We start from the raw sequence: 17,326 nt of genomic DNA, 5'->3' as shown, positions 1-17,326 counted from the left end.
GAACAGCCCCGTGCTCTGTCAGGAAGCAGGTCCAGGCCTCAAGGCCTTTTCTCTCAGTCAAGCGTCAAGGTCAAACAGCGTGGTCCTTATGGCGGCCGGCGCAGAGGGAGGGCCGAGTTAGCATGAGCTTTCTCAAGGAAAAGAGGCTGCAGCAGTTGCTCAGGCCTCAGTGGGCCCAGCAGCCCTCTGCACTGAGCTCCCAGCCGCCAGGCCTGCAGAGCGCAGGCCCAGGAAACACGGTGCGCCCCGCTGCACCGAGCGCGCCCGGCAGACAAGGCCCGGGCTCAGGAGCCATGCGGCCCATGCTCGAGCCCTACTCTGCCGAGAAGCCACTGTGGAACCCGAGAGACAAACTCAAAGTCTAGCAGAAGGGCAAAGTAACTCCCAAGCAGGATAATGAAGAGCAAAAGCAATCCCTTTCGTCGTCTCTGATGGTAAAGGGCTCAAAATGACCCAAGAAACATGCTGAGTGTGAGTACTGGTCAGAGGCAGGGAGGAGTTGGCTTCACGCCGGGGATCCATGCCTTAAAGGGATTCCTGGCCCACAGCTCAGAAAAGCACCATTAGAATCACACACCGGGAACTGATAATTCGGCTTTACCCCAGATCAAAGCCACAGAAAAGCAAGAGGCAAAAGGAAAGGCTAAGAAAAATTCCCTATGGCGTGCAGCCAGGGCGTGAGGCCCACGTGGTATGCACAGTTGCCATACCACCAGGCACCATGAAGCCCACCGTTTCCCCTGCACAGGCTGCTCCCTGCACATTGCTGCCAGCCTCAGGCAGGAGGGAAGCAGCCATCCTGCGGAGCACCTCGTCACCAGGCGGTGGCCCAGTCTCTCCCACGTTGGTCCTCCCAGCCCCAGGCCAGTGGCCCGAGCACGGCTGGCCCTTGCTCAGAGGTTCGAGTCTTGATTGATCTCTTGCCCAGTCCCGGAGCCGTGCTCCCTACAAGTCTCCCCACTACCTCTCTTCCTCCAACCCCAGCCACACCTAGGTGGAGAAGGAGAGTATGAGATCCATGCCATGTTCCTGACAAGATGGAACTGCAAATACGTGTGGGTGTATGGAATTGTGCTCTAAACCAGGAGCTCATGGATGAGTTTCAGGGAGCCCCAGGGACCCTGAAATTGTATACAAACATGGGTACTTCTCAGGGGCACTCATCCTTAACTTGCAATATTTGAAAGGTTAAGAGCAAAGGCTCAGACTTTAAAGCATATTACAAAGCTACAGTGGTCAAAACAACATGGTATGGAGATAAGGATAGATAGATTGTCTACTGGAATCTAACTGGGAGTTTAGAAATAAACCCTCACTTCTATGGTCAATTGATTTTTGACAAGGCAGCCAAGTTCACTCAACTGGGACTAAACAGTCTCTTCAACAAATGGGGTTGGGCGAACGGGATAGCCATAACCAAAAGAGTAAAAGAGGACCAATATCTCACTGCTTATACAAAAATTAACTCAAAATGGATCAAAGACCTTAAGAATAGCGTTAGAACCATAAAACCCCTAGAAGAAAATGTAGGGAAGCATCTTAACAATGTTGTGGTAGGAAGTGGTTTTTTAGACCTTACACCCAAAACACAAGCAATGAAAGAAGAAACAGATAAATGGGAGTTCCTTGAAACTAAATACTTTCTTCAAAAGACTTTCTCAACAAATGAAAAGGCAGCCTACTCAATTGGAAAAATATATGGAAACCACATATCCAGTAAGGGTTTAATATCCAGAATATATAAAGAAATCCTCCAATTCAACAATAGAAAGACAAAACAACCTAATTTAAAAATGGGCAAAAGACTTGGATAGACACTCTTCCAAACAGTTAATACAAACGGCTAAAAAGCACACAAAAAGATGTTCAACAACACTATTAGGGACATGCAAATTGAAACCACAATGAGATATCACTTCATACCTACTAGAACAGCCATTATAATAAGAAAAGAAAACTCAAGTACTGAAGAGGACGCGGAGAAATCAGAACACTTATTCACTGCTGGTGGGCAGGGAAAATGGTTCAGCTGCTGCAGAAGACACTTTGGCAAGCTCCTCAGGAAGCTAAGTATAGAACTGCCGTATAATCTGGTACTCCTGTTACTAGGTATATACCCCAAAGAACTGAAAGCATGGGTGCAAACAGACATTTTCACACTGATATTCATAGCGGCATTATTCACAAATGCCAAAAGATAGAAACAACCCAAGTGTCTATGAATTGAAGAATGGATAAACAAACTGTGGTGTACATATATGATGGAATATTATGCAGCTGTAAGAAGGAATGAAGACCTGATGCATGCGACAATATGGATGAGCTCTGAGGACATTATGTTGAGCAAAGTAAGTTAGACACAAAAGGGCAAATTATGTTCTCACTGATAAGAACTAACTATAATAAGCAAGCTCTGGGGGTTAAAATCTAGAGTGTAGGTCACCAGGAGATAGAAAGAGGATTGAGACCGGGCAGATGATGCTCAAGGTGTACAGAATTTTAATAAGGCTGACTGGAAATAGAGGTGATGGTAGCACAACACTGTAAGTTAAGGAACAGTGCTGAGTGTGAGTACTGCTGAAGGGGGAAGGCTAGGGTCGTCCACGCCATTAGAAGAAAATAAGGATGGGGATGAAACATGGCACTGTATAATATAACGGAACCTGCGGTAGGCAATGATAGTGGTTAACTGTACAAATATAAGAAACTTCTTACATGAACTGGAACAAATGTACATCATTATTACAAGGTGTTAATAGGGCGGTGTTCTAGTTTGCTAGCGGCTGGAATGCAATATACAAGAAACGGAATGGCTTTTAACAAGGGGAATTTAATAAGTTGCAAGTTTACAGTTCTAAGGCCTAGAAAATGTCCTGATTAAAACAAGTCTAAAGAAATGTCCAATCAAAGGCATCTAGGGAAAGATACCTTGGTTCAAGAAGGCCGATGAAGTTCAGGGTTTCTCTCTCAAGTGAGAAGGCACGTGGCGAACACAGTCAGGGCTTCTCTCTCAGCTGGGAGGGCACATGGCGAACACGGCATCATCTGCTAGCTTTCTCTCCTGGCTTCCTATTTCATGAAGCTCCCCGGGAGGCGTCTTCCTTCTTCATCTCCAACGGTCACTGGTTGGTGGACTCTGTTTCGTGGTGCTGCAGCATTCTCTGCTCTCTCTGAGTCTCCCTGAGTCTCTCATTCTCCAAAATGTTTCCTCTTTTATAGGACTTCAGAAACTAATCAAGACCCACTCAGATGGGTGGAGACATGTCATCCCCTAATCCAGTTTAACAACCGTTCTTAACTAAATCTCATCAACCAGGGAGATGATCCCATCACAGTCCCAAATACACAGCATTGAATAGAGACTATTCTACCTTTAAGAAATGGGATCCATATTAAAACATGGCTTTTCTTAGGGGGCATACTTCCCTTCAAACCAGCACAGGCGGTGTATGGACAAAAATACAATTAATGCCACTAAGGATTACAGTTAATGGTAACACTGTAATATTCTTTCATCAGTTGTAACAAAGGAACTGTACAGAAGCTAAGAGTCAATAATGGGGGGTGGATTTAAAGGGTATGGGATTTTTTGGGGGGGAAGCACTGAGAATGTTCTCAAATTGATTGTGGTGGTGAATGTATAACTCTGTGATTATTCCGAGAGCTATCAATTATAAACGCTGGATTAATTGTATGATACATGAATAAAACCATTTAAAAGAAAAAGAAAGAAAAACCAAAACTCAAAAAGCAGAACTGCTTCTCTTTCCTAGGGGTTACTGAGGCAGACAAGGCTTAGCTAGAGAACTTTACCACCATTTATTCATCAGTGTCTCGTGGGCAAGTCTGGTTAAATATTTCACGTATCTAACCTGCCATACCATAACGTTCTACTGGGTTGATAAGAAAGATGACCGTTTTAAAGACAAGGGTAGGATTTTATACATGGGGACAAAAGTGTCTGGCATATGAAAGGCATTCGATAATATTTGCAAAGTGAATACGTATTCTTACAAACTAACTTCTGAAATGCTTTAAGATGAAACTACCTGTAACTGTATTGTTTGGAGGTTCCCCGAGTTAGTTCTGAGGTGCAGAAATCAACGGCATCCAGCCCATCCTATGATGCATGCGCCAAGTTAACACTAAAAGCAACGCAGCAAGTATCAAGGCCACCCTCACAGCAATCTCACAGCTCCTGCTGTCAGAGACGATGGGCTGGGACTTTGGGAGGTCACCTACTTGCCCAGAGACACCAGGCCAGAGAGTCACCTGCAACATCGATATGGAAAGTAATACAAACTACAGATACCCAGCAGCCTATTCTATGCAACTTCCATGCGATTATTAATTCAATAGGAAATCAACAATTAGATAGAAAATAAAAACGCACAACAGTTTTCTTCGAAGGGATCTCTTTTTTGATTCAGAGGAACTCATAAACCTTTCTTCACAAAATAAATGCAATCCCCTTCAAACTAAGTTCAATTTTTGGGTTAAAAAGCCATAAGCAGGGGAGGGGGCATGACAGCCTGACGGGAACGGGGCCTTCGTGTGGGATGAAGGAAACGTTCCGGAACCGGACAGGGGAGACGGGGCACGACATCATGAACGCCCACTGAACGCTCCTCTTCACAATGGCCAAAGTAGTAAATACAATGTTAATGCAGTTTACCAGCTTTTTTAAAAGACATAAGCTTATATAAATATAAGCTAATAACATAAAAGTGACAAATAAGCTCTTCCAGACTCATGAAGTCTCTCGCCATCTGGGCACCCACCTCTGTGCTTCGCGTTTTCTGGCCTGAGAACCCCCTGCAGTCAGACAGCACACCCTCCACAACCCTCCCAGGTGCCCCATCAAGGCCCAGCCTCTCCCCCAGGACCTGGGCTGTTCCCACTGCCCTTAGGTAGAACCTGTCCAGTGACAGGTGATGCCCCATGGTGATAACACACACTAGACATTGAACAGACAAGGGGAGGAAATTCCCTCCTGTATCAGAACAAAGTGGGGCATCAACATTTTCATCAACAGTCGATGCACTGGGCACCTGCAACAATAAAGCCAGCCTGGTTTAGGGCCCGCTGTGCTGGATGCCCTTGAACAAGGCGCCATGGCCACCAGGCTGACAGGGTGAGGCCGGCGAGGACTGCGTTGTCTGCCTCTGTAACAGGAACAAGTGTACCCTCTGACAAGCCAGACCTCTGTTACCCCTTACAACAAAACTCTGAGAAGCCGTCCTTTGTACACATCCAGTTTCTGCAAGTGCAACCTCTACAGAAGTGTTCATTTGTTTCTTTAGTTGCTTAATAATTTGTCCAGCAGTAGAGGAGCTAGATAAAGTGATTCCTGTCGGAGTGGCTCCTCTGGACTGAGACTTGATGCAAAGCAGCAGCCCTGCATGCACCTCCGGGTTCTTGGGCCAGGCCCTGCACGCGGCCCACACATGCTGCCGGAGCCCCTGGGAGCACCCACAGGACCTCGGCTGCAGCTACCTGCCCCCACTTCCTCTCTGGCCTTAACTGGCTCCAAAACTTCAAGTAGAAGATTCTGGTTGGGGGGTGAGTAAGCCTGGCAGTGCTCTCTGCTGGGTCTTGGCCTCAGAGTCCCCCAGGAGCCCCACCATGGATCCTGAGGACAGTCCCCAGACATAAAACAGGAGCCACCCAGGGCAGCAGGCTGCCAGCAGATTCACCCCGTCACACTTCCCTGGAAATTCCCACTGCACTAAGACTCTCCTGGAGGGAAGAAACCAAACGCACACCAGCCTCCACCACCTGGTAATGACCAGGTAGGAAACAAGCCTTCCTGGTGCAAGACAATGTCTTCAAAATGTGCTCTGCAAAGAAATGCCCCAAATGCTGTTTACCAAGGAGGCTGCCTCCCCCACAAGCCTGTTCTACTTACTTGGATTAATACAAATTTTAAGGCTGGATTCCTTCAAGTAAGTGGCCACGGGATTCAACACAAGCTTTGTGAGCTGGTTCCTAGGTCCTGCACAGGAAGGCCTGTTGGGGTGTCAACAGTGGGACACAGCTCAATTTTGCTTGACCACTGTTGACCAACATGGTGCTAGACCTCAGGTAGCCAAAGGGAAGCATGTTCTCCCTCTCCTTATCTGGCACTTGCTTTTAGCAGCGGATAAGGAATCAGGTACTCTAGAGGAGTATCTAGGAATCCAATTCTTTACTTAATCTTCTCCACAGAATTCTCCATCAGGCCTATTATAGTTACTAGTTTGTTTGTTGTCTGTTGCCTTATTGCCTGGATTGAAAGCCTTGACCGTCTCTTTTAGATTTTCTATGGAAATCCCTGGACGTATGGAGACCAAGGTTTTTCCCCGCACTAAGGGGAGACCGGTGAGAGTGAGGACAGCAGACGACGGCTAGTTGAAATGGTGCTGAGAGGCTCGTGACACGGACGTGCAGGGGGCTGGCCTGAGAGTCAAGGATGTCAGTGTGAAAACCGCAGTTGGACTCTCCAGGAAGGTCTGCTCTGAAGCAGCCTGAGAGATGGCAATTAGAAGGGGATGGTCTGTCTCTTCGTTCCCCTCCTTTCTTGTTTTTATTCCTACAAGGATGAAGAACACGGAGAACAGCAGCCCCCCACCCGCACCCCCTCCCATACTGTGCAAACAAGGCAGCAGGCCCCAAGCGCCAATCACTCGGACCTGTATTTTCATTCCAGTAAAACATGTAAGACACACATTTAAGACCCGGGTTGGGTGAAGAGGGTTAAGGCCTGGGTCTAAAATTTGAGACCCTCTAGGGGTCTGTCTGTTTGTAGTGTCCTCTTTCTTTCCACTGTGCTCCATGCTTTCTTCCAAAATATTTATTCTGAAAATAGAGGGCTTATAATTTGTTTTCCAAGATGATTTACAATAGCCATCCCTTAAACAGCAAGCTCCTTTGAAACAACTGAAATGAGTCCACTATAAAAATTCAATTCACACACAAGTTTTCAGGAACTGTAAAAGTTAGAGGCATTCCTCCCAGAAAGCAGCTTTTCTCCCGACCTGTTTCCGCGTTAGACCTGGAAGCACCGAGAGCCTCGGGAGACTGCCAAGGCCTGGGCTTGCTGCAAGGCGCTCCCACCCAGGTGAAGGGCCTGGGAGGCTCGGTGGGAACTGAGCGCCGTGGCATGAAATCCATGCAGGCCAAACTGGCCGCAGCTGCCCTGAGAGAAGTTTCCATGTCTGGTCAGTGTCTGCAAATCTCTGGTTTCCTTTCCTTTCTTACAAAGGCTGTGAAGGGACTGAAGGGAACAGACCAGTAAAATGCTGCCCCAGCAACTCTGAACACTGTCCTTCCAACACGTTCTTACAAGAAAAAAAATAGGAACGCATAAAAAGCACATTTCCAGCGCCCTTTAAAGCATATTTTGAGAAACGTACGGGCTGTTGAAAAGACACTACCAGACTAAATGTCTGTTTTACAGGAAGTCCTGGCATCCTGCTTGCCCCAAATGCATGACATTCAGGCACTTCACCTGGCCTGCCAGCAGGGAAGCAGACCCTCTGGGGCCCTTCCGCCAGAACATGTTCTTAGATTCCTGGCCCCCTTTAGAGACGTCTGGGTGGTGTGCTAACAGACTCAGGCCCTGATCTCGGGGGTCAGAGACTGGGGTGGGCTCCAAGACCTTACATCTACACACACCTGGCGCTGTACTCTTATATACCCAGCTTATTCAACACCTGCATGTGGAATAACCTCACGCTTTAAGTTTCTAACAAAATTGGAATTTTCCAATTCAGGCATTACCACAGCCCATGTGCTGGTTTGTAACACGTGAGAGTGGGACTGGGGACACATAAAAGACAGAACCAGATCATGTGCCACACATTTGTCCCATGAAACGAAATGGTTACAAAATGCCTTCTGAGTATGTACTTGAGCTGCACCCCATCGGCCAGCCCCACCTCACCTCTGGAGTGTTCTTCTTGAACTCCCGGCTCTGCTCAATAAGCCGCTTTCGGGACTGCTCACTTTCATCTTGTCGGTTCGCCAATACTGTTGCGGTGGCATCGAGTTCTCTCTGTTATGAGAAACAAAAACAAATGAGATGGCAATTGCACTCTGCACCAGAGACGATCTCATCTACACTTGACCAGAACACTGGGGGCATACCCCAGAGGTTCCCACTCACTGGGAGCTAAGAGGAAAAGGAAAGTAACAAGACCACTCGGTGCCCGTCCATCCCACACGGACTGGTTTGAGAAAAGCAAAGTTCCTCTCCTGGACGTGTCCTGCATCAACACGCACTTCACAAGTGACCGTGTCTCTGCAATGAAACACGCAGAGACAACTTTCTTCGCTAAACCAAAAATGCGGCCAATGTCCAAATAACACTCCCCCCCCACCCGAGCCCCGGCTTCTGTTCTCAATAGGTGTCCCTCTTTGGGTTTCTGTGCTCTGGTCCTTCTGCTTAACGCTGTGCTTCTGATGGGGGCATCCGGCTCGGCTGTCCTTCAACAGCGCAGAGCTGGAGTCTTGGCAGAAAGACTTGATTTGCTGTCGTTCAACCAATATTTATTGTGAACTCACTATATAAACCAGGCGCCCTGGTAGGTACAACCGAAATTAACCTATTACATTTATTTGCAAGAAGGACCTTTAATGGGTAAATTCCGAGAATAATTCATTATTTCCAGTATCTTATAAACTTCCAAAAGAAGGCACCTGGAGACAGCAGTTACCCTCAAAACTGTACCTGGACTGAAATCCTGAGACCCACCAGAGCGGCTCTCATGTAAGAGGACCTGTTGGGAGCCGAGGGTGCTGGGCTCTGCTCCACACACGGCACACTCTGCAAGGACTTGCCAAGAGGATCTGTTTCCAGCAAGCCTGGAGCAGATGGGCCCAGAAGGGTGCTAGAGGCAGACAGCAGGAGCGCAAGGACACGTTTCTGCAGCCACCAAGAGGCCCGCTCGTGTGCGGGGCGGCTTCAGTTACTGACGGCACACACCGGCATGCTCTGCTGGGTACTACCGGGAGCTGCTTCCAGTGGCCTCTCCATGGCATGGCCATCAGGCCACGGCCGGGCAGAGCAAGGACCAACCCAGAGGCAGAAAGCAATAAGAGGCAAAGCTCATGGTCCTTCCACAGACATCAGGAAGCTTGCTGGAGTTTTTCTCCCCCCACCCCACAAGCTCCCACCTGCCTTCCTATCTGGTGGAAGCCACCAAGCTAGTCTGCAAGCCCCTCTTGCTGAACTCTTCATTCGTACTCCATGGATGGCCACTGCACCCTAGAAACAAGCCGGACAAGGTGGCAGAGGGCGGCCACAAACAGCCAGGGAGCTGTCAACCCACAGTCTCAGAGGGTTTAAAAACGGGGGAGATAAAAGGGAACACAAGAGAGACCTCCACACCACACTCTCCCCTTTATTATTCCTGGGATTAAAGCAAATTCTGGGCAAACAAGTCCAAAAGAATAACGTGGGCTAGAATTCAAGAACAGATGTCAAAGCTATTGCAGCAAAGAGGGAAACACTGAACATTTTGATAGACCACATTTGAACCACGTCCCAGTGAAGTGAAGGCAGGGAAAAAAGAGCAACCAAAACGAAGGCGCTGAAGTGGGGAGAGGGAGAGGAGAGAGAGAGCAATCACAGATAAGCAGAAGGCTTTCAAAAATATCAACAATCTGGTAAGGAGGAGGACTTAGACATCTATATTTAAGCAGCAGCAGAAGTTATAAAAGGAGACTTCAAGAGGCAAAAAAAAAGCCAATATTGAAATATGACAACAACAGAAAAAGTTGGTGTTTCATTCCAATCACACACAGACACAGGAAACTTAGAGGAAAACAAAAAGCACCAAAGCTTTTGACAGGGACCCTGTTTCCTCCACTGGGTGGAAGGCTGGGAGAGGGCTGGGTGAAGGGCTGGTTGCTGAGGGTGCCAAGGCCACCGTGGGGTCCCAGCCTGACCCCAGTGGAGGGCAATGGGGGAAATGCTGAGGGAGGTGGTGGAAGAGAAGTGGTCTGCAGGACCCACTCTGCCCCTCGGTTCCTCACCTGCCCTCAAACTGAGGAGCGCACTGAAGCACTCCCGGGCCAGACTCATGGGAAAGTCTGGTTGTGGAGGGCTGTGGAGGGCTGACCAGATGCAGAGGGCCATGGAGGGTCACAGAGGGCTGCAGAGGGACAAGGAGGGCTGTAGAGGGCCATGGAGGGCCGCAGAGGGCTGTAGAGAGCCACTAAGGGCCACGGAGGGTCACGGAGGGCCGCAGAGGGCCATAGAGGGCTGTAGAGGGCCGTGGAGGGCCACAGAGGGCTGCAGAGGGCTATAGAGGGCCGCGGAGGGCTACACCTCCATCAGACCCTTGCTGGAGACAGACCCTCTTCTACCCGGGGCTGTGGAGCCAGCGCTCCAAGGCAGTGTGCTGCTGGCAGTCGGGCACTCTCCAGGAGGCCCCTGCTCCTATGCCCACATTCTCACAGACATTTGTAGGTCACCATGAGACACCAACAAGGGTCTCCCCGCGTCCTCTGCACTGCTATCCACCACGGCAGAAACAGATGGGCTCAGTGAGGAAGAGAGGCTGAGCTTCCACAGCCGCGGCCCCAGCCTTCTGCTGGTCAGATTTAAGGCTCATGGTCTCTGAGCAAATCCCTTAAAAATAAAAACACCAGATCCTTTTGAAGGACACTAAAAAGGGTTCTCAGACTGTGTAGACAACTCAATGGGTAGAGAACACTATCAAATATAAGCCAAATGCTATTTTATTACCAGCCGAATCTGCCTATCCTCCAAGTGTCAAATCTAACTGCGCATTAACAAGGGGCTTTACTGTATTCAGGGGAGGTAAAGGTGGGGGCCCGAAACACAGGGACCCAGGCCTGGGTCCCCATCGGTCATGGGTAGAGCCCCATGTGTGAAAGGCACAAAAGCTTGCAAATGGCTAAAAGTCAGGAACCCATCCAAATACCTGGCAACAGTGACTGGTACATCCCTTCAAGATCCATTTAAGCATAAAAATCAAAGTGCAGAACAAAATGCCAGCACTGCTTGAAAGAGCACCCATCATCTCCTTGTGCTGCTTTGCTACCTCCCTCTAGGAAGATGCTGAAGAAACTGGTAACTGCTTGGCTCAGGGGGGTGGGGGTGGGGGATACTGTACCATGTGCAGGGATTAGCTACTTGGAAAACATATTGATATTTAAAATCCTGCTAATGGGAAAGAACATATACCCACAACGTGGGGGCCCCGGCTGACCAAGCCTGCTGCTCACACACCCTGAGGGCAGCGGCAGCAGCAGGAATGGATGACCTCTGGAATCACTCGGGTGATTCAAAAAGTGAAACAAGCGTGTCCTTTGTCAAAACAACAGCTGTTTCTCCCACAACGTGCCCAATGGCCAGTCCCACGGCCAATGAGTGAGGGGGAGGTGGTCGGCCACAGAAGACACCCCTCAGCCCAGCCCAAGGAAGGAAGGGAGAGGCCGCAACGGGGTCTGCCGGGACTAGTCAGAACTGCTCCCCCTGTGTGAACACCTGAGGGTCCAGGTCCAAGGCAGTAAAGAAGTGGTCAAGGTGGCAGCAAACCCACTGGCTTCTGAACCCGGCAGTTCCAACTAGGCCAGAAGAGGTGGAGATTTTACAGAGAAAATACATTACAAGGGTAGGCCCTTGAATGCAGAAAGCGTGACTCTCTCCTTTCAGAGTCATCGCGGGGTGTCTGATGTGCGGAAGCAACAAGGGCCCATGGAAAGGCCTCTGGCTTTGAACCAGATGGCCTGGGCTCCATTCCCACCGGCACGCAGCCGGCCCACCCCACGGGGGCAGGTGACCGCACGCTGGGACTTGCCGGGCCACAGTGACTGAGGGCCCCCGGCACTGAGGATGGCTCTGGAACGCCGCGGCAGGGACGGAACTCGGGCCCGTCATCGCCAGGCTCCTGTGGCTGAGGCTGTCGGGGTTGCAGCAGTGCCAGCCCGTCGCCCAGGCCGGCTCGTGGGCTGTGACACGCTCCCTCGGCGGGGAAAGGACGGCTACGTGCACAGCGGCACACCTCCTTTATGAAACTGGTGTGCTTCTGAAAAGCTCTGCATGACTGGAATCCTGTTTCCCTCGCTCCCTCGCTGACTATAATTTCTGAGATGCTTTTTCTCCATTCCTGACAGCTCTGCAAAGGGCAAAGCAGCTCACATTTTCAGTTTCCCTGTGCCTGAAACTTAACCTTGCAGCCAAATGTTCATAATTAAAAAAACAAAAACAAAAACAAAAACCCCACTACATAGCTACCTTTTTAAAAGCAGTAAAATGTGGGGACATTTTTTTCCTCAAAATAAAATAAGAGTCCTTTAAAAACGTCCATAGTTGGTTTGGAATTGCTCACTTTTTAAAGTGCACGTATCAGTTGTTCATTTGTGTTTTTTTTTGGGGGGGGGGAGTCTGCAGTGCCACCACCCTTCTCACTGAGCCCCTCTCTTCTTTAAGCCTGGGGACAACAGTATCTGCAATTAAGTAAATTATTCTCTTTCTCTTATCTCCAACTTTAATCCAAAGAGTTAATTCATCTGATATTTCTTTAGAGATTATACATCAAGCCAACCAAATGGCAAATCCAGTAGAAGAAATGGAAACGGTTTATTCTTACAGGAGTCCAAGAAGCTCCTGCAAGGAGCAGCCCTCGCACCATTTTTTATTCCATTTCCATTCTGCCATCCCAACCGACGGCAGGTAGTCTAGCTGGGAAGGGGCGAAGGGCCTGAGTGCACCATAGCCTCCCTTGAGCCCCACACGGACACCTGGAGGTGGGGACCCAGGCTCCGGGCCCACGGCAGCCTGTGGTCTGGGTCAGACGACATCACTCCTCTGCGGTAAGGGCGAGGCAAGTGGGGGCACGGGATGCTCCGTCAAGTTTAACTTGTTCCTACTGGCAGAGCCACACGCTTGGCCTGAACTCATTCTGCCACCAAAACCCCGACTAGGGAGGAGACTCCGGGGATGCACTGCTTACTCAGAAGCCGACTCTGGCCCCAGATGTCCCCCGATAGGCAAAGCCAAATAGGCAGGCCTGAAAGAGCAACAGAAAGGATCAAGCCGTGGAACAGATGGAGGAAGAGGTTAAAAAAAGGGAGAAAGCACTTCCAGCAAGAAAGGCCTCCAAGTTTTTGCTGAAGACACCCATCTTAGCTGGGGACGGTGGGCGGGGCAGGCTTAGTCCCATTACCCTCTCTTCCTCAGTCTCACCCTTGGTTCCCACTGGGCTCAGGGCACTGAGCACCACACACCCACGCGAGGGTAGGTGCTGCCACAGACAAAGACACTGGGGCCAGGAGAGACCAGGAGCAGCGGCCAGCCCGGCTTTGGCATGGAAGTGGTTATTGGACCTGCAGAGAGCCAGGCTCGGCCGATTTGGAAATAACTGTGTTCAATTAGAAATTTAAAAACCAGCTCCCTAAAGTATGTCCACGAACAGAGATGAGAATATCCATTGGAAATACATAATACAGATACACATATGCACAGATAATCAGGTACACCCATGGCATCTCCAGAAAGCAACACAGATGCAGGTAATATCTTTATCCTGCAGAGGAAAACGAAGGGGCTGGGGTACTGGGCAGGGCCTTTCACTGTCTATTCTTTTGTCCATGTTGGATTTTGAGCATCTCAATGTATTATGTCCTCCTAAAAAATAAGTGTTCATTTTTTTAAATCTTATTTTTTCCCCTACAATGAACAGGCTCTGAAGGACTGATAAGGATCTACAAATACCTCATTTCCAGAAAGGTGCTCCTACACGGTACCCAGGAAATTCACTTTGTTCCATCACGGGAATGTAGGCTGGGCTAACAATGGTCTCTACTTTGAAGGAGAACCTTGGAGAATTCCCAAAGCAAACGTGAATATCTTCCTTCATTTTATAACTTTAAGCAGAGAGCTAGGTCTGATCCCTTTATTTCCCAAATGCTTCTTCAGATCCTTGCCATACTTGCCCACTCACAGCCCTTCGCTCACCACTGGGTAATTGGGAAAATCTGAACTGCACTTCTGGTACTCTACTCTGTGCAGTTGGACGCCTGGGCCAGAAGTCACATTCCACCTGTGCTTCCCACAGAGTCGGACGACGTCCCAACAGGGCCCCGACATGGGGCAGCAGCCCCACACCAACTGCGGGTGCACTCCGGGAGGGCCAGCCGGGGCAGGGAAGGGCCAGCACAGAGCCAGCACTTGGAAAGTGTTCAGCGAACACCGGCCGCATGGGGGAGAAGAGACGTGAGCTGTCCGCATCAGGCCCCCTTACGGTTCTCAGACCCAGGGAACAATACACGTGGGCGTGTGGACAAGCCAGGGCATGCCTGTAATTCAATTTTCTAGTTCGTTATGGGTGGGGAGGGGGGGGCGGCGGAGTTAATCAGAAGCGTTTTGTTTTTCTACCTTGTTGAAAATCTCTGCACGGAGCAGTTAGCCAGTTTTTTGTAGCTTTTGTCATCTTGGGGACTCAGGTAGCACAAGCAGAAGAAACTTCTGGTCAGACCTCACGGGACTCAGGGGCTGTTTCACAGCATGGTTCCCTCACCATCAAAGGGGATCCTGTCCCTAGTACCCCAGGGGCAGGAGAGAGAAGGCCCAGGGACTGGGAGCCCGGAGACAGCATCTGTGGGACGGTGGAGGGCAAAGGGCACTGAGCTTCTGCCCTGACAGACGGACCAGAAGATGGACTCCCTCCGTCCACGAGCAAGCCCCCACGCCTGTCTTAGATCGGCAACTGGGGCACTGCCACCTCCCCTGCAGCTTTCCTACGAGGACGGCTCAAGGTAGCCGTCACCACTGTCACATGCTCCCGCGGCCCTGCACATACCTGCAGGCGGCGACTTCAAACGAGTCAGTCCAAAGAGGCCACCCCCGGGAAGCAGCTCTTCAGGGATAAACTCCTGGCATCCACTTACTTTCCTAGGTGTTTCGCCTCTTTCTCCCAAAAACAGAGGTCAGGGGAAAAACCTCGTTCATCTCCAGCTAATATGTTTTTACTATACTGTGCCCCGTTTTGTTCTTACTCCAATTCAAAGAAACTGGGGAATGATGGGAAGAGGTGAAGCCCCGAACCAGAGATGCAGAGGTGGACAGGTCTCCCAGCCCTCCCCTTTCCAGCCCTGTGACTCTTGGGAAGGCTACTTAATCTCTTCTCTTAATTGGAATACATACTTCATCGGGCTGCTGTACGGATTAAATAAGATAAAACGCCCAGTACGATGAGTGACAACGATAAATGTTAGTTTCTCTGTTCCTCTTGCTGCTCAAGCCAACCCCACCTTGCATAATGATTATTTTCTCACGCTCCTTTAACTCTCAAGATGGCATTAATAATGTAGGATGCACTCAATATTTCGTGATTCTGGGAGATAACTTGATATTCACTCTCAGCCTAGAATATTCAAGTGGAACAACCTGATTCTTGATTCAACATATACTTACATCTGTGGCCTCTTCCTGTAAAGTCCATACTACCAGATTCGTCCATCACAGCCACAAGATGCTAATAAAGGGGCGTAACTGGAGAGGCTGGTGGGGGTGGGAAGGAGGGTAGAAAGGGACCCAGGGGGCGGGAGGGGGGTGGGAGTGAGGTTTCTCAGTGTGTACTTTTTTTTTAATGTATAAAATTTTGACTTTGGGGCCAAAAATTTTGTTTTTCTCTATTCAAAAAATAAAAATGAATAAAAATAGATGAATTAGCCTGACAAAAGCTATGAGTTCCAAGTTTCCATACAAGCCTTTTTTGCGAATTCCTCGGAATTGAGAAATTTCAATAGAATACCAAGATTTTGTTTTTTGTTGTTTTTCACCCCGTCGAAAATCCACTCTGCAAAGAGAGAAGTGCCAGCTGCATCCCAGCAGCATTGCGCTAGATGGGATGCGTGCTAGACTCCCACTTAAGAGTGAGACGTGAGAGACGTCTCGGTGCCGCATAATGAAGCGTTAAGGCGCATCCGACAACAACGAGAGGCGAGGCGCACGTGGCGGCAGCTGGGAGAGGGAGGACGCCTTCCCCCTGACAAAAACGATTCAACTTTAAATAGTAAGTTGGGCCATATGACACTGCTGATGTTTGACCATTTCTGAACAGCAAAAAATGTGCGTTTCGTAAGGCAGTCATCCTCTATACTGATTTCTCTTGGATATATCTCAAGACAAAACTAGATCGCATCTGGTGGCCACAGTCTTTCAGACACTCACAGCTCCAGACGGCTGCAAGTTCTGTGCCTCTCTGCGCTCCTGATGTCTCCGAGCAATCCGAGCATGCTCCTTTCCTGCCCATAACCACCCTCTGGGGTTCGGTCCTTGATGTCTGGTTATCCCCATTTGCCTGGTTCGCCATTGGCTTCTCCCCAGTTGTCCTGTTTCTGGTCTGGAGTTAAACCCCCCCTAAGTGGGGTCCCTCGTTTCTGCTCCCTCTCTGTGCCCTCTTCCCACCCACGGGAATGCACTAGGGAATGTGAAGGGAGGGGACCGCTGAGGATGCTGTTCTGAGCCCCCTTGGGGAAGCAGGCTGCTCCCACTACTCCTACAGACCTCCAGATGAATGGGGGGAAGCAGCAGCTAGGGGGGCTCTGCCCAACCCTGTCTCGATGTAAGGAAGCTGAGGCTCAGGCACATAAGGACCCGGCCTTGCCAACAACTGTCCAGGGAACAGACCCCTTGACTTCATGGCTTTCATTATGCTCATTAAGCTTGGTAAATGTTATGAAGCAAATTCTAAAAGCAAACGAGAAGATGCGAAATTAAACAAAGTTCATGAATGATGATGATCTGGCTGAGGTGTCCATGCCGCAGCCGAGCTCTATGGAACCACCTGCGGCCTGGCTGCAGGACAGAAGACGGCTGTCAGAGAGAACCAACACACCTGAAGCCCACAGCTGCGTTCAGAATGAACAGAGGGACAGAGAGACCGAGAGATCTGCACGGCCTCGACTTGTCAGCCAACTGACTGGACCCAGGGACCAATAACTGAACAAATGGGATGAACAAGAAACAAACTGAGCAAAATGGCAGCCCCAGCCACATGTGGCTATTTAAATCCAAATTAAATTAAATGGAAAATTCAGTTGCTTAGTTGGAGCAGCCACATTTCAAATGCTCAACAGTCAGTCACTCGTGGCTTGTGGCTACTGAACTTGTACTGTCCTTGACGACACAGAAGGGTCTACTGGACACAGTTGCTCTAGAACGACCCCAGAGGGCCAATCAGTAACTCTTACAAAGCAGACACTGCTGCCCCATGTCACAGACGGAACAAACTGATGATTAGATTACCAGCTCTGCCCCAGCTACACTGCTAAGGGATACAGTCAAGAGGTGAATGCAGAGCTGTGTGGC

At 49.5% G+C, this 17,326-nt stretch overlaps 1 protein-coding gene across 8 annotated transcripts in view; it reads right to left on the bottom strand.

Annotated features, from left to right (window-relative positions):
- The window catches only part of CUX1 (cut like homeobox 1), a 361,508-nt gene that overhangs the window by 278,533 nt on the left and 65,649 nt on the right, over window positions 1-17,326 (bottom strand). For 7 of the 8 annotated variants that reach the window (XM_077140853.1, XM_077140854.1, XM_077140857.1 and 4 more), the window contains one exon: window positions 7,925-8,035. The exons of the other annotated variant lie outside the window; for it this stretch is intronic. In XM_077140853.1, the coding sequence (XP_076996968.1) occupies window positions 7,925-8,035 (111 nt within the window). The remainder of the gene's footprint in view (window positions 1-7,924; window positions 8,036-17,326) is intronic. 8 annotated transcript variants of the gene reach the window in all.

The sequence above is a fragment of the Tamandua tetradactyla genome, chromosome 23 (genome assembly GCF_023851605.1).
Source record: "Tamandua tetradactyla isolate mTamTet1 chromosome 23, mTamTet1.pri, whole genome shotgun sequence".
Taxonomy (NCBI): domain Eukaryota; kingdom Metazoa; phylum Chordata; class Mammalia; order Pilosa; family Myrmecophagidae; genus Tamandua; species Tamandua tetradactyla.
This window is presented reverse-complemented; position numbering and strand designations above follow the sequence as displayed.